Here is a 23,865-nt window from a genome sequence, read left to right on the forward strand (position 1 = left end):
GAGTTCATAGTTGATAGTGTAAACTCAAATAAAAAACTCATGGCTGAGGAGGACTTAGGCTCCAGAAGGCAGTTTACTACTTTTGTCTAGTGATATTGTTTGGTATATCCAGTTGCCTTTCAAATACTTAAACCTCTAATCATGGACAATGCTATTCTCAGTCTTAATCACAGAAACTTCTGTGCACGATTAATGGCAGCAAATACCATATTAATGATTTCCCAAGGTACTGAGAATAACTGGTGGTTGAGTGTTCAGTCTTAAACAAATAGTTTTATTCAAATAGTTTTAAAGTAATAGAATTAACAAAAAGAATTAGCTTGTAGAGAGTGTGGTGGTGGACACCTGTAATTCCATGATGGGACATGAGGACTATGAGTTAAGTCTAGCCTGAGCTTAATAGTGACATGCTGTCACGAGAAACTAAGAGAACAACATTAAATAATCTTATCTTGCTCATGGGCTTGTATTTTAGGGCAGGTAGAGTGGGAGTTCCCAGAAAACCGAATAAACTTATGAGGAAGAAACTTATTTCCTATATTAAAAACACTTTGGTAATAGGAAGACACTTGCAGTATCCTCATCTGTACAGTAGAAATATGCTTATGTTACTGAAAGGGCTAGACAGCACTTGTCTCTGATAGACGTAAAGAGCTGGGTCATGTAGAAAGACACAAAGACCTCCCTCACTTGTGAAGTGTTGCTGGGGGCAGGAGAGCAGCTGTGAGAAAACTCCTGCTGTCCATCCTGCTGACTGGCTACAGCTTGTGACTACTGCGCCTTTTGTGTTCAGGCTTCTAATACATCACATCTTCAGTCCTTCTGACTGGTTGGGTCATATCCCTGCTACACACACTTCCATCCAGGGATCATGTACTTTGGGGCAGAAAAAAAAAAGTAAAATTGGAGAAAAGGGCATTTTATAAGGCAGGGAGTATAAATGGTTTTGAAAAGTCAGCTGGGAAACGTGTGAACGTGTAATAAGTACTCAGTATTTCTGAGTACGCTGACTTGACATATTTAACAGCAGCACTAGAAGGCAGCCTTCACAAGGATATGCATTGTTTTTCTCCCTTGCTTAACAACTGATAAAGACCAGAGCAGAAGGTACTCTAGCATTGATTTCAGTGGGATGGGGAGATGTCTATTGCACAGTGCTTGTTCCTGTATACTCCAGTCACTCCCCTTTCTGTGAGAAGTTTGTCAAATAAGCAGATGAATTCATTTTATGTGGTGGGATGGCATGTCAATTCAGTTGGAACACAGAAGTGACAACAGTGTGTTGGTACATGCTGGAAAACGTTGCTTAGGACCCACTAAAATGGATTTGGGAAAGGAACTGAGTCCTATGGTCCAATCTTAGGTGACCTCTCCAACATGTTTTATTTCCATTTCCAGGATCATAATAGGATAAGGATCATACTTAGGAACAGAATGGTATCACAAATTAGAGACACAGATCATCCTGGTGATATTCTCGTTCACATTAACAGTAGTGAAAGAATGAGGAAATGGATATACTAATCCAGAGTCTAGAAATTTGTTTCAAAAATGAACTAGACAGGTAAGGGAAGGGGATAAGATTTATAATCTGCACTCTAAAGTATTAGGAGCTGCAAGAAGATAGGAGGATAATGAAGGTATTTAATGCTTGTAGCCTTATCCTAAAGGCAGTAATGAAAATAATTCCTATCACTGAGATATTAATACCAGGCTCCATAGAGCTCCAAAGATATGTGCCTTGTGCTATCCATTCTATATATGAGAAGAGGGCTAGATACAAAAGGATGAACATCCTTCAAGTGTACAAAACTAGGAGAAGGCAGAGATAAATCCTGAATGCAGGTTAGAGGCCAAGTCATTTCTCAAGACTGGACAATGTTTAAACAAAACAAAAGAGGGTTCATATCAACTCTGATAGCTTTTTTTTTCAGTGTCCACACACTGTTTACAAACATAATGGCTTATTATTACAGGCACTTTGCTGAAAAGCCTCTTAGAAAATGGCCATGAAGAAAGGAGAAAATAAGGTGAAAGGCACCAAGGGTTTCCAAGTAGAACACCACTTATGCATTTGGCCCTTCTTCACTTCCTTTTTTTCTAGTGGTTAGCAAAGACATTGTGTGCATGAGGAAATGCAGGAGGTTAATTGAAGAAGATAGTGCCTCTGATTTACAATATACACTGGCTATGGAGAAAGAGGACACAGACAGGCCAGCTTAAAGACCAACGAAACTCAATTCTTAATATTTTGAAGGGTACATTGCAGAAATAAGACTTTCCAAGGATTCTGCCTAATGTTCAAAGACATTTGAAGGGAGAGTTGATAATGCCACATAAAAAAGATTTAAGAAAGCTTGATCATGATAGGCATGTCTTTGGAATGGACTGGTCTCTCTCCTCTTTTAACATTGTGATGATTTCACATTAAAAGAGAGAAAAGGTATGCTTGTCAGTCTTCATATACTTTGCACAAAGGAACAGTAAAGGTAAGATTAATTTGAAGCACAAAAGAGCACCCTATCCAGAGGAGGAAGAAAATGAACATAATACAATGCAACCTAAATTTAAACTTGCTTCTCTTCTTTCAGCAAGAAGAGCAATGGATTTTTCCTACTCTGTTAGATTGCAAACTAATCAGTAAAGCAATAATTTAATTTAATTATGTTGACTCTGATTTCAGTCACAACACAGGTAGAAAACACAGGAATTAACTATATCAATTAGAAGAATATATCGTCTTTTAAAAAATGTTTTTTTTCAGTGTTTGTACCAAATATTTGCTATATTCTTGTATGCTATCCAAAATTTATAAAAAGACAGTTTAATTGCATTTACAAATGAGAAATCTTGATGAGGTAGAATGTTGACATTTGTTTAATTCAGCAGTTGTATCCACAAGCAGTACTCTCATCTGTACTTTAGAATTAAAAGACTCTGCGGGTCTTGTCTTTATCCAGCATAGATTTAAATATATAGAGAGGAGGACTGACTGGTTTCAGCAACTCTGGATAGTTATTAAGTATCTAGGTCGTCTGCAGTCTCAAACCCTTGTACGTATTAGGAGATGGCTGATATCTGATATAGAGATTAGATAGGGAAGTTTTTTTTATTCTATTTGAACTATGCAAAACAGATCAAATATATCATTGCAGGTTTTGCCAATGAAGAAATAAAAAGAAAAACAATGCTAACAGCTTCCAATACTCTAAGTTTGACCACAGAGGACAGGGAATATAATTATGAGGAGAGTGTAAGCCTCATAAACAGACTTTTCTAAACTGATTTTGTGTGTGTGTGTGTGTGTGTGTGTGTGTGATCTGACCAATGTAAGCAAGTTGTATTCAGAATGTCCAGAAGAGGCTGTAATTTGTCACAATGCATTGGCTCTACCAGTTCATCTCAGTTCTTCCAGCAAGATCCGGGAAACAGCTCTATGTGAGGGAATTTCATGTGGTCACCTCAACATGCTCTTCCAAACCTTGTTTCTTCTTACGTGACTTTGCACGGTGTTTGCACCTACACAGTTCCCCCTCATGTGATCTCTTGATACAATGTGGAAAAATGTGTGAAATTTACCATATGTCATTTACTTTTACCACATGTGCGAATAGAGTCCAAGAAAGGACCATGTGTTAGGTGAGGAGTTGGGTTTGGTCATATATATTTATTATTCTGATGGCAGTGTACATACTGATATGTAGATATGTGGATACCTGTGTATATGGCAAATACTTAGAAGTACAGCCTGGGGCTTTCATAGTAAATTAATTAGAAAATAGGAAATTACTAGTTTAGGCTGAAATTCTGCAGCATGAGTTCACAGACATTGATGTCTCTTGATATTGCCTTCCTGTATATTTGCTTATTAAATAGAAATAAAATAATTTTTGAAAGCATCTCTTCCCCCTGTTTGCATATGTCCTGATAAGACTGTCCAACTTTCTACATCATTTGGCTGCAAAGTACACTAAAATATAATGTGAACCAAAAAGAGGGCAGGGCCAAATGGTTGTGATGTTAATATTTCAGGAAGGAAATCTTCATAAATTAGGAGTAGAACAATTTAGTCCTTTTCATACCAGGAGAAATTTGAAAAAATCAAAATTATCAACATGGATCAGATAACAGACAGTCATTACCCTGAAAACAATGTGAGAGGTGAAGTTACGGGGATGGAAAGAGACCAAACAAATATGTGCAGAAATTAACTTTTTTATTATATATCATATAATGTAGTAGTAAAGTTTGTTTGAAGTGCATGAATAAAAAGTTAGTGAAATTACAGGAGGAACAATCTATATAGCAATAATTGGTGCATTCCCTGTGCATCTGAAAGAAACAAAAAGAGTTTTCACTCATATTTTGGCCTAAAACTTAGTTAGTGTTCAGGTTCCCAAGACTCTGACATCAGAACCCGGATAACGCTGATTAGAACCATAGGGGCTTTACAATAAAAGCTAAAATATTGACCATATGATGGCTAAAAGTCTTATTTTGTGGTTAACTTATTCTCTTCTAGCTACTCTCTGATGAAGTTGGTGGCGCTGTGGAGGAGGACCGCCGCCTCCTGGACGAGGACCGGGAACGCTCAGCATTGTAGGTGACATGCTTGTCATAGTTCTCCATCTGAGCCTCAATGAAGTCCCTCTGCTGCTGTCTGATGGTCTGGCTGATGAGCCCAGGGAGGGCATGAATGCTACCAATCAAAGTCTCTAACTTTGTTTCCAGGGTGACGATTCTTTTCTCAAAGTCTTCACTCCTTTCATTTAAGTCGGAAATCATGTCATACATGATATTCTGGGTCTGAAAAACAAGAGAAGACAGAAGGAGAGAAGTAAGAGGCTCCATTACTCTTGCCTCAGAAGCAGAAGTGTCAACTCTTCAAGCTTCACAACTGGCCTCTTGCAGATGACAGGTGTGTCTGCAAACAGAACAGTTTAGGTCGCAAAGCAAATTCTATATATTCTTAATGCTGACATTTAAATGAATCATGACAGGCAATTCCGGTTATGATTTAGAAAGCATGGTATAGTTATTGCTAGTGAAATGCCCAATGATTTTAGGTAGCATAAAGATAAATGAAAATATTTCAATTTAATATTTATGTGTGTTGATGATTCGTATCCAAGTTAGTGTATCAAATTCATTTCTCAACATGTGACATTACAACATAAACAATTTTTATAATAACAGTAAGATTTAAGGAACAAAACAATAACATTTCGGTGATAGTGAGATGTAAAATCATGATGGAAGAGTAGGAATAAAGTTTAGAACCAACTGATTTGATCAGATAGCAGTAAGGTAAAGCAATCAATATACATCTTATGTTTCAAATCTCAGATCTCTTTTCATTGACTCCAACAGAAAATTTCACAGGTAAGATGTGAACTAATATAAATCCTCAATAAGATTAATAGTAGTGGAGGATATAAAGTTACTAGTCCATGGCTGGGGGGTGGGGGTGAAATCCAGTGGTTAAGCACTTACAGAATGGGCACAAAGCTCTGGATGTGCCCTCTGTGTGTCACACAAGCAAAAATGTACAGATCACCTTACTGAAATGGTTTACTCAGAGCTACATGGTCTGAAGCAGGGGTGTGAAATGTTTTCATTGTACAGAAAACTGAAGTTATCTAGATCAAAGGGAGTCAGAGTCTAAGTCTCAGTTATAGTTCCTGATGTTTTTAAGAAAACTGGAGAAGGAATTCCAGGTCTGAGCAGCTTGGAGCTAGAGATGGAAAAGAGGGGCCAAGTGGAAGGATAAACATGCTGCAATGAGTCTAGCACCACCTTTCCCAAACCCAAGACTCCTTGTTTTTCTTTCTCCTCCTACGCCATTTCTTCCTGTCTCTCCCAGCTTCACTGCTGCTTAAAGATGATAAACTGAGTGAGGAAGTCATTCAGAATATCAGCAGTTTGTTTTGTTTGCACCATAAACACAGAGAGCACTAATTTCAGTTTAACTATATTCTTGGGAGAATTGAGCAACATCCATTCATTTGAAAGATACTGAACTCTTATGGCATGTCTCACCTTATGGATAGAGTAAGCATGGTACTATGTAAATAACTCAAATATATTTTACCTTGTATATATGTTTCATGTATGAACAGTAATAGAGAGCAAGCACATGATCTCATGCATGCTAGGTGAGGCATATTTCGATTTCCTACTGTGCTCTTAAAGACTGTTTCTTACCTTCATACAAATGTAAAAGGGTATGTTTTATTTTTAGTATTCAATATTTTCCAACATTTAACCTAGGAGTGATACAAAAGCCTTCCTCAAGCAAGAAGCACATTAACGGAGGTTGTTTTGTTCTGCATGACTGTACACTGTCAAGCTTATGTGAACGATGCATGCTCCCCTGAGGTGAGTCACTGAATACTTACCTTGAATATGTTTCTCTAGTATGTGCTACTGATACTGCATAAAATGAATATACTTTGGAAGTACTATTTGATGAGGCCAAGTGTCTAATTTCTTGGATTAGACATGAAGATTTGGCAAAAACATAAGATGATTTATCAAATATAAAACAGGATGTATATGTCTTAGTGTTGCCTTTGCCAAAGCAATTGGGCTAAAAGGCAGAACACATAGATACTTCTATTCTAGAGTCTCTGTTAGAACTAGCTGAACAGGATGTAATGTTTCCACAGTTGATAAATATTCATATTTCCAGAGTGGCTTTTACTTATGGAGGAACAATAAAAAAAAAATCTTGTAGATGTGACAAAGAACTAAAAAACTATTAATGCACTTGTTGAAAAGAAGTATGAGTATTAAATAATGGGGAAAGCCATAAAAAGAGAGTATAATTTTTTGGGAGCACACATTTTATTTTAGGTTATAATTTCTGGGATTTTAAAATATTCAATTTATATAGTTTGGTAGTTTGGGGATTGCTTAAAAATATAAAATATAAAAAGACTTATGAGTTGTACTTATCCGAGGCTCTCATAGTAACACTCATGATGTAGTTTCATCCTTTCAGGGATAAAGTATCATTTCATATTTTACTTAGAAGTCTTATAGTTTTCCCAGTGCACTCCCCCATAGATGCTTTTAGCAGAGCATTGGATAATGTATATGGGGAAAGAGCTTATGAACTCAGCATAAGTTTTAGAAAAAAAAATTGCTTCTCAGTTAGACCATCACTCCAGTATGGTTTGATAGATTTGTTTATTAAATCTGCAGTGGCTTCTTCAGAAGTTCTGCTCATTATGGTGCAGTGGTTAATTTCAAGAGCTACAACCCTGAGTGCAGAACCCCTCAAGATTACCTTTGCCAGATCCACTAGGGTGTTTGCTTGGTCATTCAGTTTCCTCTGCTCCATCTTCACACTTCGTAATCTAAAGGATAGAATCTTAAGTTAGAAAGGTCTCTTGTCTTCTTGGCTACGTCACTGCTTTCAAAGGGCATGCACAAGATCCACAAGAGCAAAAAACTGCATGGAGAATGCCTTGAGTACTTGGGGGTAAAGTCCACACTGGTTATGTATCTGGTACAATGAGAAGCATGCTTCCCCAACACCGCAAAAAGAAAGGAGAGCAAGAGATGAGATGTCCTCAGGACACTATGTACCAGGTAAGTTGAATTCAGTAAGACTCATAAGGATTTAACCATATGAGAAGAAGCCAAAACATTCCTTAAAGCCCCAGTATCATGACAAATAGACATAGGAAGAAATATGTAAAGCAACTGGAATTTCATCATGTTGGAGCAATGAACACCTTCCTATGCCTACGTGACTAGATACAGGTATTAACCCTGTGTAGTCTGAAATGAATTGGGTTAGGTATTTGAACCTGATGAAAACACAGTGATAAGTGAGATTCTTGTTAACAAAAATCACTTTTATTCAACCAGCAGCAAGATAACTCAAAATATATAATTTTCTTACTCTATTTCTCTTATTTTATCTAAACTGACAATAAATTTGAAGAAAGGCCAAACCATTTATTTGGGAGAATCTCTTTTAGCTTTTATTGTAGTTTTTTTTTTTTTTTAATGAAAAAATATCTGGTGGGTAGAATTTCTATTTTTAAGATTACTTTTAGGTACTTTAAAATGTCATTGCATGTATTTGATTGCCGGTCACAAGGCCATGCTTTTAAAAAGCCATTTTTCTAAATGAAAACTCTTATTGTTCTTTCACTTATTTATTGTAGTACTTTAATAAATATTTACTACATGATTCTTATGTTCAAAAAATTAAGACTTTATAAGAGAAAGGTATATTACTGTTCTGGAAGCCAGCTATTCAAAGCCTGACTCAAAAAAATCTAAGATATTTTGTGACAAAGAGAAAAAGAAAATCCATTCTAAACTTACTTTGGTTTTGATAATGAATCATTTCTAAATACGACTTTAATGAATGAAGAGAATATTTCATGCTATTTAAATTGAATAGCATAAAATTTAGTTTAAATAGTATATGACTACCTAAGAGAAATAAAAACTCACAGGGCAAGATTTTACTGCCAGGGAGATTTTCCCAATGTTTACTTAATGACTTAAAGTCTTGTACCTAGGACAGCCAGCATGTAGCTGAATGCGCCACAGTGAAGACACAGCTTCCACCAGCTAAGAGTCTAAATGCCATCCACCTATCCTATAGCCTTAAGCAATCTAAAATGGCTCAGATATCTCTATTCTTGCTGTTTGTTCATTAGAAACTTGGAACCAACTTAACTGGGTCCTTTTGATGATGATGATGAGAGAGAGAGAGAGAGAGAGAGAGAGAGAGAGAGAGAGAGAGAATTCTGATCTGAAAGAAATCTACAGACATGTATTTAAATTCAATATATTATTGACAGAGTTTTCTCTAAGCAATGAGAAAGGTTATAACTCTGAAACTCTACCTTTTAAAAATCAGCAAAAATGTGAGTTAAAAGCATCCTAGATCAGTGAAGAGAAGTATGGTAGGGAAAGCTGCAATGTCCCTTAGGGACTCTGCTCACATTGACCCCAATCTGACTTTGTTTCTTTAAGTACGGAATGAAGTATTATATTAGTGCCATCCTTGAGTGCTGAAAGTATCATAATTGACTTTAAGTGATGCTCATGTAAGAGCTTAACTCTAAAATATATGGAAAGACAGCTTTCCATTTTATCATGAACATCTGGATTATTGCAAGAAAAAGTGTAAGGCAGGTCCTATCCTGTCTCTAGCTCCTGACATCTGCTTAAAAGGTTTTTCATAGGGGAGGGGTAGACTCTTTGCTCAGAACGTTCTAGCCTATGGCTAGAATTCAATACCAGGATAAACTGCCAATTGGTGCCAATTTACTTATTACTGTGAATGCTACCTTTTATGATAGTCACTTACATCAAGTTTTCTTTTAAAATTTAATAATGGCTAGCGTTTGCAGCTCTGGATCAGATGCCTCCAGCCATCTTTGAGCAAAGAGTCTTGAAAAACGGGAGGTTGAAAGTGATAGTTGTTTAGGTAAAGTGAGAGCTTTCTCAAAAGCAGTGGAGCCCAGTGCCTGCTGGATTTCCAAGCTATGTCTGGCCGTATAATTTTGCCCATGGTATTTATTATTTATCTAGAAGGCTGACATTAGCTCTCAGGACTTCAATCGTTTTATCTTGCCCTGTGATCTGCCTGTAGTATGGGACTGCCTTCCTAGGCACCTGTGATGTATAAGAGCAGACAGACAGACACTGCTCAAGCTGCAGCTGCCAGAATAAAAGATAACATGCACATGTATAGAATACTTTTCTTCCACAAAAGATTAAGAAACAGATGTTGATTTCTTCCTTGTGAACTTCACTTATCACGGGAAAATATCATGAGTTTTGGATCACATTTCCATAGCAGCAATCAGACTACCAAAAGTCACAAATAAAGGATCTGCTGGGTGCATGCAGCCAGTAGAAAATTCTGCAAATGCTGAAAGGAACAGCTCACACAACTTACTTCCGAGCTCTATTTTCATTTTGTTGAAATAAAAAGACAAAACAAAAGAAAAGAAACTGTAAAGTATTCCAGAACACAAAATAACATAATGCGGTGTTCAGTTGGTGCACTGGGGGCTCGATTCATCAGCTGGGAGACCCTGTGGGACCTTGACATTGATTGGCACTATTCAATTCATTTCCATCCTCTGTTGTCACTATTTTCTGCCTACCTGAAAGCACTTGGCTTCCTCCTAAAGCAGAGGAAGAAATTTGTAAAGTCCTGTTGGCCTCTTCATACTTGGTGTTCAACAGAATAATAGGAATCACTGGCTTTAGAGTGATATGTATAATGATTCTTTGCAAGGGGGAGCGTATTTTTCCATATCAGGGCTATTTGGAATCCCCTCTAATGTAAATTATGCACATTAGCTTTCTTGGCTCTAGACAAATTCATGTTGATTGATGGATCCATGGTTGAGACAGAAGAATGAAAGTGTTAAAGCTGCTATCAGAAAAAGTATTGAAAGTTAGAGAGAGAACACTTCATGGCATTGAGTGACAATTCAAAAAAAGACAAACACATTCCTGAGAGGAGGGCATTGGCCTAGAGAGTTTAGCATCATCAGAAGCTAGAGAGGTCACATGTTTGGAAAGAGGCCATAAAGTATGGAAAAGAAAGAGCTGAGCTGAGCTAGTGGGGATTGGCAGAAGAGGAAAGAGCTGCGAAAATTGCTCTCATGGAGAATCAGGAGAGCAAAAGCCAGGCGAGCTCCAGCGAAAATGTCTTGTTTATGTTCAGCTGGAAGGTCTCCTTCATGCAGTGCTGGCAGACGATGCTAAGAATACCCCTGAACAGTGGGCAGGGAAGCCCTGACCCTGAGGAATCGAGCCCTGTGTGCTGTCTTTAATGACGTCATTCTACAACTTCCAATATGAAATTAACATGACAAGTGATTATGCACCAGTAGGACCCATCTAGCCAAACCCAGCCCATAAGATCAAACTTACTGCACTGTAATTGTTCATAAACCTTAAGTATACCCAGCAGCAAAGGAAACCCAGTAATCCCCAAACTAACATAAAACAATTCTGAACACAAATGAATTGCATCAAACTCATCTGATTTGGATGTACACACTGCATTTTTAAAAAGGAAAGAAAAGCATGAGAATGGGAAATGTTTCATGAAATCAGAAGAATAACAAGGGGTGGCTTCTGCCACACTATCCAAAGAAGCCAGCTGAAGGACTCCATATAAGCTCCGCCTATGTGCTCTTCTGATCAGGCTGACATAAGAAAGAGGTGCCAGTTCCTTTGGGGCAGTTCATAAGATCAGCTTCCATCTATAGAGAATTTTTTTCACAATATTTTGTTAAAAAATGAGAAACTTACAGCAAAACTAAAGATTTTGCAGTGAAAAAATACTTGCATATTATTGTGGTGATGTACTTATAACTCAAAGCACATGACAAAATAAATTAAATAGCCACCATACCCCCATAGTTAGAGGACTGTGTTACAAACTCTGTTGGCACTTGCTTTGGACTTTTTAGTTGAAAATTTAGCAAAAGAGCAAATCAAATGTTACAGTAAATTAAGAAGCATGGTCAGGACAGATGGACATGCTTACTCCTACTTTATCTCCTGCCCTTCATCTTTGGCTATGTCTTCTCATCCTGAGGAAGGGAAGTTTTTTTGTTTTGTTTTTTTTTTTTAATCATACTCAAACAACATAGACTACTAGGATTTGCTGTGACTGCTTTAGTAATGCTGTGTTAGTATGTCAAATAGCTTCAGAGGACACACTTTCTCTAATGAGCTCTTTCCAAGTGATTATTTCCAAGTGGTTATCTAGATGGCCCTGGGGAACACAGAGGAAGAATATGTATATTTCTTGGGGCTGCATTCTCTTGTGCAGAGAATCAAGGGAATGCCACTGTCTGGGCTGGTGCTCCTGGGTTGGCTCTGGGTCAGAAAAACAACTGAGCTCCAAGGAGCAAGCCCCAGCTTTGTGAGCCAGCTCGAAGATAATTCTCCTCTTTGTGCTTCCCCCTGACTTTAAAAAGAATGATTTTAAATTCCTAGTCTTTTCATTTCCTTTCAAAGCAGGGAGAAAAACAGTTGAAGTTGAGTGCCTTGTGAAGTCACAGAAGAGAAATACCATCCCCTTCTTAGGAAAGTGCGTTGGTGGCAATAAGGAGCACGAGTGAGTGGCTGCGAGCCGTAATGATAAACTATTCTGCCATATGTGCAGAGCTTTCTCTATTTTAATCCCGGAGTTCCTTGGGTTTTATTGACTAACGGAGGCTTCAGCTCCCATAGAAGTATGCCTATGAACATCACTGTAGGAACATTATAGACTTTCCTAGGGTATATTAATATCTTAATTAAGCAGGGCAGAGGCTGGACCAGTGAAAGCTTAGAAGTGAAAAGTCTTTGGAGTCCTCATAGAAAGTTAGTGGTACCATGCTCCCTATGAATTCATTAAATATACATACATAAAAATCCTTCTGCAGAAATAATACATATACACCTGTTATAATCCAAGAGTAATGTAAATAAATAAATTATTGTATATTAAATTTTTGTGAATAAAGTTTATATAATCACTAAAATCTGAAAAAAAAAATCCCAGAGTCGTAGCTTTCTTGTCTGTTGTACTGTCTGAGCCTGAGAAGGCCAATCCCATGGTATAGGGAAAGCCCTAATACTTACCCACCTTCCCATTATTACCCTGGTATGTTTCACAAAGAAACCCACTATCTTGAGCCACAAATATGACCATGAAGAAAGGGCATCAAAAAGCCTGTCTCTCTGGTATCATAGTTGATACCCACACGAGTAACACTTACAGTGAAGATGATGTTAGCCTGGAGAGAAAGGTCTGTTTCCCAATAATCACTGAGCTTTATGAGTATAGACTGTTATCTTAAAAGACTCTAGTAATTACATAACAGAGACATGCATGAAGGGCCTATGTCAACTGAATAAAAGTAACTTAATAAGAGAATATTGAACAATACTAACTCTAAGCTCTATAGTGAACATATAGCATACAGATAACTCCCAACTTTCTGATTAAGAAGTCATTGAATATTTCAGAGTTATGACAATTCAATGTAATCTGTCATATAAAGATATTTGCTGGCATGCAAAAATCAAGATGGATCATATACTTTTTTTTTTCCAACCAAGATTCTTCAGTGACTATAAGTTGAACCCTTCAGGGCAAACTATATAAACAAATACACTAATTCAATACAATTCTAACAGAAATTATGCCTTTGAAGAGAAAGATATTTTGATTAATACACACAATTTTCAGTCATAAATAGAACTAAACTTTTGTCTGGAGTTCAGTGTTAGAGTCTCAGATGTCTCCTGGAAGTGGCAAACACGACAGTGCCCTTTTCCTTTTTCCTCCCTCACAAAGGAAGGGCCAGCAAGCAAAAGAAGAAAGAACTAGATGGAAAAGAAAACAGGTACTTACTGATGAATAGCTTGCAAGAATTTCCGTTGATGCTTCCTTACTTTTGCGTGGTCGATCTTTTTCACTAACTTTGTGTTTTTGTAGATTAACCACGTTTCCCTGAGTACATTGGCGGCTGCGTTTTTCACCTGTTTAGAAAAACACAAGAAAAGCAGTGGCGACATCCTCAAGAAGATTCCCTGTATTCATTCAAGGCTGTGTTTCTCATCCCTAGAATCACAGAAAAGGTGTTTCTCATCCTGAGATCACAGAAAACAGGAGCTCTAAAATCGCTACTCAAGACTGTTTTTTCTTCTGGCATATCTCCCTTTATACAAGTATTTATGCCTGTCTGGGAACCCTTGAGTGAAATATTGGGGATATACTACTGAAGTCTTCTGTGCTGCACGCTGTGCTTTGAAAAGAAAGGAAGTTTTTATTCCACACCTTGTTTAAAGAGAACTCAGAGATGCTGATTTTTCCTCTTTCCACCACAATGCTTCTCTCCATACTCTCTTATTTCCCCAGAAAAGGGCAAAATGGCAAAGGTTAAGCTTGCCTTTGCAAGCCCACTGAGTATCTCTCTGGCTGTGCAGCTCAACTAAGGCATGGTTCCATGGCTGAGTGTGTGGGTTCACCCCATGCAGGTAAGCTCCCAGAGCAACAGTGATTTATTTGCTTCTTTGCATACTTTCACTTAGAGGGTTGTTATTATGGCTTCATGGGAAAATTAAATATGTTGCTTTTCAAACAGATGACAGATGTGAAAATTGCAGTAGCCTCATGAAAGCTGGGAATCTTACCCAACCACTTTCTTGATTGAAATCCCCAAAGGCACTGGGAACTGTGAGAGGCCTAGACAGGGTAGATCTTTTCTCCTTGCCTCTGCCACAGGACTTGGAAAGCTAGAGCTTCTCCAGCTAATTGGCTCGTTACTTGTTCAAAGAAGTTTTTCCATTGAGTTTTTCTTGAGTGAAGAAAGGCCTGGGCTCAATGGTGGGCGGAGAAAGACAACTCAGAATAGGTAGTGCCAGAGGGATCAGTAGAATGTAAGATAACACTGAGAAATGGGTCTTGAGTCCTTGAGTCAACAATAACCAAGTCAGGTCCAATGCCTGGTGAGGTTGCTGGAATTTAATGTTCTCCAACATGAGAGTGTTACAGATGACAATTACTAAAGCCCTGTTATTTCTGGTGTTTTCAATAAGAAGCTGCCATAGAGTTACATATAACTATGATCTAATTTTACAGGTATAACTTTCTGCTTTTGCAAAATAAAAGTCACATTTCAGGATTAATGGTATGAAACCCTTTCTTCTTGAGTGAAATTGTATTGCCCAAATGCATTTCCTCAAACTAAAAGAAAAAGAGCAGGAAGAGATATGGAGTATGGCAGGGAGTCAATGTCACACCAGCACCTCACCTCTTTCCAGGGAAGGTAAGAAGACTGGAAGCCAAATCCTGGGTCTTTTTAAAGGTAAAGAAATCAGTGCAGGTGAGAGGTGGAGGTTTGAACTCCCTGCTTTCTTAGAGCATGGTGTGGGAAGAGATTGGCTACAAGTCCTCTAGCTATCTCCGCTAAGGATGGGTCCTATCAGAACAGGAGCTACCAAGTGGCTGTGGGATGCTGGACAGTCGATGAGCAGCCTGGTATATGACCTCCCTGGCTTTCCTGTACATGTGACAATGGAGGGACTCATTTCCAGACCGGTTATGAAGGTTTAATGCTGGGACACGGTCCCAGCTAGGACATGACCCTAGCATTAAACATAGCAACTGATTTTATGTAGATTCCCACCTACAAAGTGAAAACTCCAAATTACTTTAAAATCTTACAAACTTTTGAAAAGGGTGGCTTCCTGTTTCTTGGCTGCATTTTAAATGACTCTTTCCTGTTGGGATTGTAGGGGAGCAGGGAATCTCTGTGCAGGGTAGAGTGGGTGGGCGATGCCCTAAGAGCCTTATGCTCAGGATCTGTGTTCCCTAAGCAGTCGTTGTAGCTAACAGGCTTAAATGCAATGAAACCTAGGCATTTCCTTTAAAAAAAAAATCTGAAACATGTGAATTGATTTTTAAAATACATTCTCTTACTTCCCTAATGAAGTCTTTAAAACACATTACTGCTTTAACTGTTACTTTTCAACATGAAAGCTATGAAACAATATGTGCCAGAATTACACAACAAAACAAAATTCCAAATTCTGCCTATGACTGAGGTTTTTCCAATCATGGGTCTTCTTGTCCTCGTTAGGGCTGAGAAGTGGACAATAGGCAGACTGGTTTAAAAGCACCTGGGAAAATGGACAAAACAGCTGCTCAAATTTCCAAGGATTCAGAGAACAGCAAGTATCCGTATTCCCTGTCATCGGGGTAACTGGGAACTTGATTTGAGGCACCTCTTCCTCAGGGAAGACCTGTACTACAGTGTCTAATTATTTCGCCTTTGGCCCCCTCTCCTCCTCCCTGAGTTTTTATAAAGCCTTAAAGGTAGCATCAAAGGCCATGTCACTAACCACTGTCCCTTTCTAGTTAAGTGCTTTGGGCATAGCCGGTGTTAAACATGGCTGTGGTGTTAAGTGGGCACCAATGGATACATAATTTATACATAAAAATTTCTAATCATGAACTAATAATATAGAAAATTTTAGATCATATATTGTCATACAGATTTCACACACACACACTCACACACTCAGATCCCAAAGGATCCCTGTGATTTTAAAGAGTACTGAGTACTACAGAACAAATTTCAGCTGTAAGTACATTGATGATTCAACAAACACACTGAATATCTGCTGGCTGTGATACGTGATATACTATGATGATGGTTATGAAGGATTCTCAAATGCATGAAAAATTGCAATTCAGTCAAGGTGCTTTACCAAGCTCTGTTTGCCATGAGGAAATTCAGCAGTTCTAGAGTCAATCAAGAGGGCTGGGGACATAGTTGGGCGGAGGTGTGTTTGCCTAGCATATAGCAGGCTCCATGCTAGATTCCCAGGACAGAAAAAAAAATAGAAATTAGCAAAATTTGAAGAGAGAGGTTAAAAAAGAGCTCTAGGGCAATTGCTTCATCCCTGCTGACTGCCTATATCTCTTCTCATCACATGCCAAACTAAAGGAAAGTAGAGATGTTTTCTCTGTCTTCCTAAGGTTCAAGTTGAATTGAAACCCTACATTGGAAAAAAAATTGAAAGGCATGTTAATAAACAAGTCTTTGGTAATTGCACAAACAAAGGCTGTAAGCGAAATGGTAACAGTGGCAATAAGAGCTGTCCAGATACCTTTCTGTGACTCCCCAGGGTATAAAGGCTACCCATAGTTTCATTGCTGCTTCACAAATAATTAAAAAATAAAACCACAAATAATAAGATAAAATTAAAAAATAAACCCACAAATAATAAGATAAAATGTAAGTATGGCACTGCTTTATTTTTTTTCTGCAATAGTGGGCATCAGAACCAGCTTATGAGAGTGCTTTGAGAACCAGAAAAACACTTACAGCAAATGAATTGTTAAATGAACGTTGTATAAACCTGTAAGTTATGAAGAAGCTTTTCAACAGTCATTACTAACAATCTGTCATCACTTACATTTTCCCTTAATTTTTAAAAACTTGCGTCTTCATTTTCAACTTTGATTTTATTTTTCTTCTCTCCTTGGAAGCCTTTGTATGTATGTACATATGTATGTGCATGTGACTGTGGAAGACGTATGTCATTATTGGGTGTCCTTCTCAATCTCTTATCCATCTTGTGTTTTGAGATAAGGTCTTTCACTGAACCTGGACCTTGTTAATTTGGGTAGGCTGGCAGACTGGGGTGGCTATCCTGCAAGTTCCTCCTGACTTTGCATTCTCAGCCCTGAAATCACAGGAGCGAAACGCATGCCCATAGTTTTGCAAAGGTCCTGGGGAAAGAAACCCAGGTCCTCATGTTTGAATAATGAGCACTTTACTAACTGAGGAGTCTCCCTAGAAACTTTTTTTAAAAAAGGATAATAAACAAAGTAATGGGTTTCACCATATCATCCTCATCCATACATTATGGCACTTTGCTTTAATTTATTCCTGTCTTCAAGGAAGAACAAGTGTAACGCAACCAGTGTGTCTTCTGCTGAGAGGAGAGCAGGCTGCTTGGCTCCAGCTCCCATCCCAGTTTTCGAAGGGAGAGTATCTGAGACCTATTGTAGTGACATGATCCCTTTCGTGTTCTAATCAATCCAATGAGCTGGGTAGCCAGTGTACAAGCTGTGTGTAGTAAATCATTTGGCGACTTTGTTAACAGTGATGCAGAAGACAAAGTGATACAACTGTGTGACTGTGTCATGATAGATCTTACTGATGTTTAGAAATACCATCAGTGTCTATTAACATGTATTATTATTCTCCACAGTACATTTATATAGTATGTGTTAAGAATTAAAAATTCTGGTTGAGTTCTCATAATTGCTTGTTTTACAAGATTCTTTGCAACACAAAGGCAATGTGGGGATCAAACGCTTAAGATTTTATGTTTGTTTAGTTCTGTATTAGTAGTAATAGTATTCCCCAAAGATGCAGCATGCAAACAGTTGGGCCCACTATGATGACAGAGTATTTATTAAATAGCTGGTCCTGATCCTGTCTTTTATATGGTACATGCATGTGAGAATGCACATGTGGAGGCCAGAGCAGGACATTTGGGATCTTGCATCTGTCTTCCTCTCTCCAGGTGAGACCCTACTGGAGGCTCACATTTTTGGCTAGTATGGCTGGCCAGTATGCACACTCTAGGGATCTACTTGTATCTGCCACTGATGCTGGGGTTTCAGGCACTCACAGTCAAACTTGGCTTTTTCTTTGGTCTCTGGGTATCCTTCATATTTGCACAGCAAGGACTCTTAGCCACTGAGCCATCAACCCAGTCTCCATTCCTATCTTTATAAGCTAGGTAACATCTTTAATCTGGGTACATGTTCTTCTGGGCTAATTTTTAACTTTAAAGGGTCAAATTTTCCGAGAATGAACTCTCTGAATGCTTTCTCAATGAATAGTGTATTTTCTTTGCCTAGTCATATAGAAAAGTGATTTTTATATAAATTCATTCTCCTGAAAATTTGTACATGGTGAATAATTTTTTAATGATATTGTTTGCCTCACTAGGACACATACTAGGATGCTTCAAAGTCTACTTGTATTCCTGGGATAATATTCTTTCAACACTCAAGATGCTCTTTCTTTAGAGTTATTTTCATATTTCAGAATATTTATGACCATATTCCCTGATAACCAATGGAAAAAAAATTTCCTATGGAGTGTGTGAAGGGATACTTGCATTTTAACAATATATGTAGTGCTTTTGAGTTTGTACTTTAGTATTCATCTTAATATATATTAACTATACAGATTAACTATATATTAGAATATATAAGTTATATATTCTAAGCATATATGTTACTCTGTGCTCACTCTTCATTTCCTCCAGAAATAATTGAAGGTTTTGAAATTATTACTTAAAAAAGTCAAAATTTCACAGGGATTCCACTTAGAAATTCCATAAACAATCAACTGAGGCATGCTCCAAGTAAATGATAGTCATTGAGTTAATGACTTTGCATAAAATCTTGAGTAGATGAATATCAGAGAACTATGATGTGCCAAGTACCAGAATGAGGAAAGTGTCATAAGCTATACATTTATATCTTATTCTATTGACATTTTGACATGCATGCCTTTTACGTAACAACATTTTGACTATGAAAACTTAATTGGTCAGCAATCTGGCTTTCTGAGTGACTCACAAAAATATCGCAAAGTAGTTCCGCTTTTAAATAGCAGTAAGATAACATTATTAAAGCAAATGAGTATCGTGTTGTATGTGGGTATTTGAATCTGAACATCCTTTTAGTGAAGATGCATCTGGCAGGCACTATGAGTCCCTCAGCAACATCATCTCCACTGTAGTGCTGATTTCATTCCTGAGAAAAATATAATGCTTATAATAAAATAGCATGGGTTGTAAAAGACCTTACAGAAATACCCCCTTGATAAGGTAGAACTTGTGACTCTTGACATCAGCTCTGCTAAGACAGAACCTTATTGGCCAAACCTATGAGATGCACAGAGCATTCAACAGCTCCTGGATTGTGTATGAACTAATACAAACACATAGAAATGTATTTTCATTTCATTTCATTTTCAGTTCTGAAAAGAAAAATAATCCTGAGCACTCATCTAGCCCTTCATTTACCTCTTTTCTCTAAACTTCACATTAGAAATGTTCATGAGTTTTGAGGACAGAAATGAGAGTTGAAAACAAAATAGGAGGAGACTGGAAAGAAATAAAGAGCGTTTGGGAAACAGGGGGAGGAAGACAGCTCAGTCATAAAGGTGCTTGCTGTGTAAGTCTTACAAACTGAGCTCCAACTCAGGAGCCTATATAAAGCTGAAAGGTGAGAACTAACTCCACAGTTCTCTGACCTCCACATACACACCATAGCACAGGTAGCGTTCTCCATAATAATACATAAAAATTGTAATTAAAAAATGTTTGGAAGTGGCAAAGTTGGGCTAAAAGTAATGTTTGCGATGGGGGAGGGGCTTTGATCCCCTATTAGACTCCTGCAGTACTATTAGCTCTAGGGTATGAAACGACTGAAATTCATGTTCCCTTTTTATAAATAAAACTGTAATAACATGACTTTGTCATAAAATAAATGCTGTACTGGAACTACTTATCAAGGCTTTGCCTATTTGTGTTTTGAAACACAGTCCTACTATGCTGGCCAGGCTGGCCCCATTGATCTTCTTTTCCCTTTGGGACAATATGGGACTGCGAGTATGCTTAGTTAAAAAGATCACTTTTGTACTTAGAAGTTAAATTAGGAATAAGAAAAATACTGAAAGTTGGAACTTTATCTGAAAATTCTATCGATTCTTTTGTGGGCAGAGTTTCTGAATGACAATGCATTTAATTATGTCAATGACAGCCTGATGGAATTCTACTTTGGGAAGTGAAGACTGCTACAAGATGTTACAAGATAATTTTTAGGTATTTTTGACTTTGGTATTTTGATGTTTCAAGTAACTATCCCAAAAGCTAAAAGTATACTCTAATAAAAATAATTTTCTTCTTTTCCAGCTTTCCACCTTGATGTCAGCACTGTGAGCAGGTTGTCTAAGTTCTGAGTGCATTGCTTTCCTTGTTATGGAACTGCCATAACAAGGCTTTCTGAAGAGGAAGTATGTTCACACATGGGTCACACCTGGATGTGGCCAAGGTAGGTATTCTATCGACACTGATTATTGCTTTGTTTACCTCTAATAACTGGAAGGTGATCTTCCACCTGGATGCTATGACATTTTTGATATCTCTTTGATGACCTCTAAGTCATAAGAAGCACATTTTATGTTTGTAACCCCTGTGTTTAGAATGCAGACATTTTCAAAGAAGCTCAGCACAATTTCTTTGAAATCACCTTACCATAAAATTTCTATTTTCAACAGACAGTGTATTCTTTAGGTTCTACCCCATCTAATATCGGTTACTGTGCTGAAATGTTGAGTATACCTACTGTCTTGATTTATGAGATCTACTTTTATGTAAATACCAGGGTTCTGTAATTATTCTCAATTGACATGAAGTTAGGTAGCACATTAACAAAATGTGCGAGATGGAACCAATTCCAAGGATGCCTCTGTCTTCAACCTATGGCATCTCTGCTTCAGATGTCTTAGTGAAAAACCCTGTTTCTGACATGGGTAGAAGACAGTGAGTAACATCCTCTTACGGGATGTTGTGGGGTCTACTTACTCTTTTGGTCAGCTGAGTATCCATCATGAAATTGTGCACATGCTTTTCTGCTTTGGTAAGTTCTAGCTTTCTTGCCACTACGGCTACCACCAGGGCTGTGCAACCTGCACCCTAAAAGCAAGGAAAAAGGAAAACTCCAAGAATTAATTAATACTTTTGATCACAGTTATATTAGAGGTTGTTTTGTCTCAAATACATTAATTTTCTCAAGCAAAAAGTGATACTTTTCAGTGTCTTCCATAAGTATCACAGAAAAATATGTAGTTAACAATTGTAAGCAATGTTCCTTTAAGGTATAAAAATCCTAGTTTACCTATTTTTAAAACTAAAGCATAATAATGAATAAAACAAGATTTCACCACAAGGAATAAATAGCTAAAAACCAACTTCCTGAATTTTCAGACATAATTTTTTTTTAAAAAACAGGAAATCTGTTATACACCTATAATTATATAAGCATATTAAACAAATTAACATAAGTACATGGACTAGAAATAAAGATTTAAAAAAACATAACAGTTCAAAATCTTCTCTTGAGACAAGACCAGCAAGCTTTCAGACAAGGGCGGGGCTACAGAATGGGAAGGAGAGCAGTAGACTGTTTGTATGTGCGGGCTGTGGTGTGGCTGTGACAAGGCCATGGACGAATGTAGTGATGGGAGCCTGGACAAAACATAATAGGATGTGCAGAAAGCCAGGAAATGCCCCTCATTCAGAGAAGCAATGATATTGCCTTTCAAACCATTTAGCTTAATCAGATGATGGATGTGGGAGACACTGTGTGGCACCCAAGAATTTAGGCCTGTGTTTCTACGGTTAAGGTTTACTCAAACTGACTTGGGAAGTGGGGTTGTCATCATGGAAACAGATCAGGACAGTAGGCAAGGTTCCTACTGGTAGGAAGGGAGACCATAAATCCTAAGAGAATCTCAATCTTGAAAGGCAACAGAGCAATAAAATGGCTAAGCCAAAGTCAATGCACAAGCAACAGAGGAGAAAAGGGCTGGATATTAAGGAATCCATTGCAAGAGGTGCATACACGGAGGATAATACAAGACTGGAGGCTCTTTCTGTTCAATCTACTAGTTTCTAGTAAAATTCCATTGATGTCACTGAAGAGAAGAGTGCTCCTAGGATAAACAGAGGAAGCCAGTCTCAAATTTTCATTTTAGTATGATTTTGCTGATTACCAACAGGTCTTAAAAATCCTGCGTTAAAATGACAAGCAGGTGTCTTCAAAATGTACTAGTTATCATCTTAAGTGGGTAATTACTGAGGAATAAATGATATGTGATTTACTGCCCCACCCATCTGTCTTCTATAATGTTCACTCTTGAGAGCCATTGATTGAATAAATACACACACCCCACATAGCGTTTTAGGAAAGCAGCATCCCAAAATTCTCCATCAAATCAGATCTCTGACATGGTCCTCCAGGAGTCTCTCTGGAGACTCTCTGGAGTCTCATGGCCCTGTGAGTCTCCCTGACCCTCCCCATCCATGCATTCTCCCCAGTCTACCAGATCAAGCCATGGTGCCACATCCAGTGCCCTGGCCTAGTCTGGTTTCCCCTTGCCTGCACCACAAGCATTTTCCAGACTTCTGCCAGGACTAGCTCTCCCTATATCCCAACCTACAGTCCCCTTCTACACGACATCCAACCTTTCCATCTAGCCAGATCCATCTCTATGCCCACAGTCTAAGCTTGGATGAGGCTGCACATCATGTACATTAGACAGTCTCCTCTGCCTACCTATCTCAGTTCAACACTAGGCATTTCCAGCCTCTAGGCCAAGCCCATCCACACATCTTCTCTTCTAACCCAACTAATGTCCATATCAGCCTTAAAACTAAAAACATAACTCCACATTCCCAGATCCCTTTACAAAAATACAAACAATATGAAAAATCAACTTCTCTCCCAACCTTACCAGTCCTACAGAAATATTTGCCCTGAAAATCACCTAAATAAACCCAAGGACACAGAATTAAAAGAAAATCATAACTTAATAAAAGAATCCAAGAAGTTTAAGGATGTCACAAAGAAACAAATCAATAAAATTAAGAAAGAAAGGTAAGGAGAATAAACTTGGTGCCTGGAAAATGCCCAAGAAAATAAAAACATCAGGGTAATGGAAATGATGAAGACAATCCAGTACTTGTGAATAGAATTCAATAAGGAGATCAAAACATTGAAGGGGACCCAACATGAAATGAAGATGGAATTGAAAACCCAATAACTCAACTAGAAGACTCAAAGGAAAACTTTACAATTAGAATGAACATAGCTAAAGATAGACTATCAGGACTAATATCCTGGATTAACAGTAGAAACAGGGAAGTAAAATGAGACTGTGCTGGTCAGTTTTACATCAGCTTGACACAAGCTAAATTCACCTGAAAGGAGGTAACCTCAAGAAAATGCTTCCATAAAGATCGGGCTGTAGTCAAGCGTATAAGACATTTTCTCAATTAGTGATTGATGGGGGAGGGTCCAGCCCATTGTAGGTGGTGCCACCCCTGGGCTGCTGGTCCTGGATTCTATAACAAAGCAGTCTGAGCAAGCTATGGGAAGCAAGCCAGTAAGCAGCACTCATCCATGGCTTCTGCATCAGCTCTTACCTCCAGGTTCCTGTCCTGACTTCCTTCAGTGATGAACTGTGATGTGGAAGTATAAGCCTAATAATC

At 38.0% G+C, this 23,865-nt stretch overlaps 1 protein-coding gene across 1 annotated transcript in view; it reads right to left on the reverse strand.

Moving 5' to 3' along the window:
* Nucleotides 1-4,199: 4,199 nt before the first annotated feature.
* Kcnn2 (potassium calcium-activated channel subfamily N member 2) overlaps nt 4,200-23,865 on the reverse strand; it is a 139,726-nt gene continuing 120,060 nt past the window's right edge. Inside the window, exons 6-9 of the mRNA XM_060377308.1 lie at nt 21,178-21,288; nt 13,406-13,533; nt 7,292-7,361; nt 4,200-4,806 (exon numbers count right to left, since the gene is read on the reverse strand). Coding sequence (XP_060233291.1) covers nt 4,519-4,806; nt 7,292-7,361; nt 13,406-13,533; nt 21,178-21,288 — 597 coding nt within the window. The 3' untranslated portion in view covers nt 4,200-4,518. The remainder of the gene's footprint in view (nt 4,807-7,291; nt 7,362-13,405; nt 13,534-21,177; nt 21,289-23,865) is intronic.

The sequence above is a fragment of the Meriones unguiculatus genome, chromosome 2 (assembly GCF_030254825.1).
Source record: "Meriones unguiculatus strain TT.TT164.6M chromosome 2, Bangor_MerUng_6.1, whole genome shotgun sequence".
Classification (NCBI taxonomy): Eukaryota; Metazoa; Chordata; class Mammalia; order Rodentia; family Muridae; genus Meriones; species Meriones unguiculatus.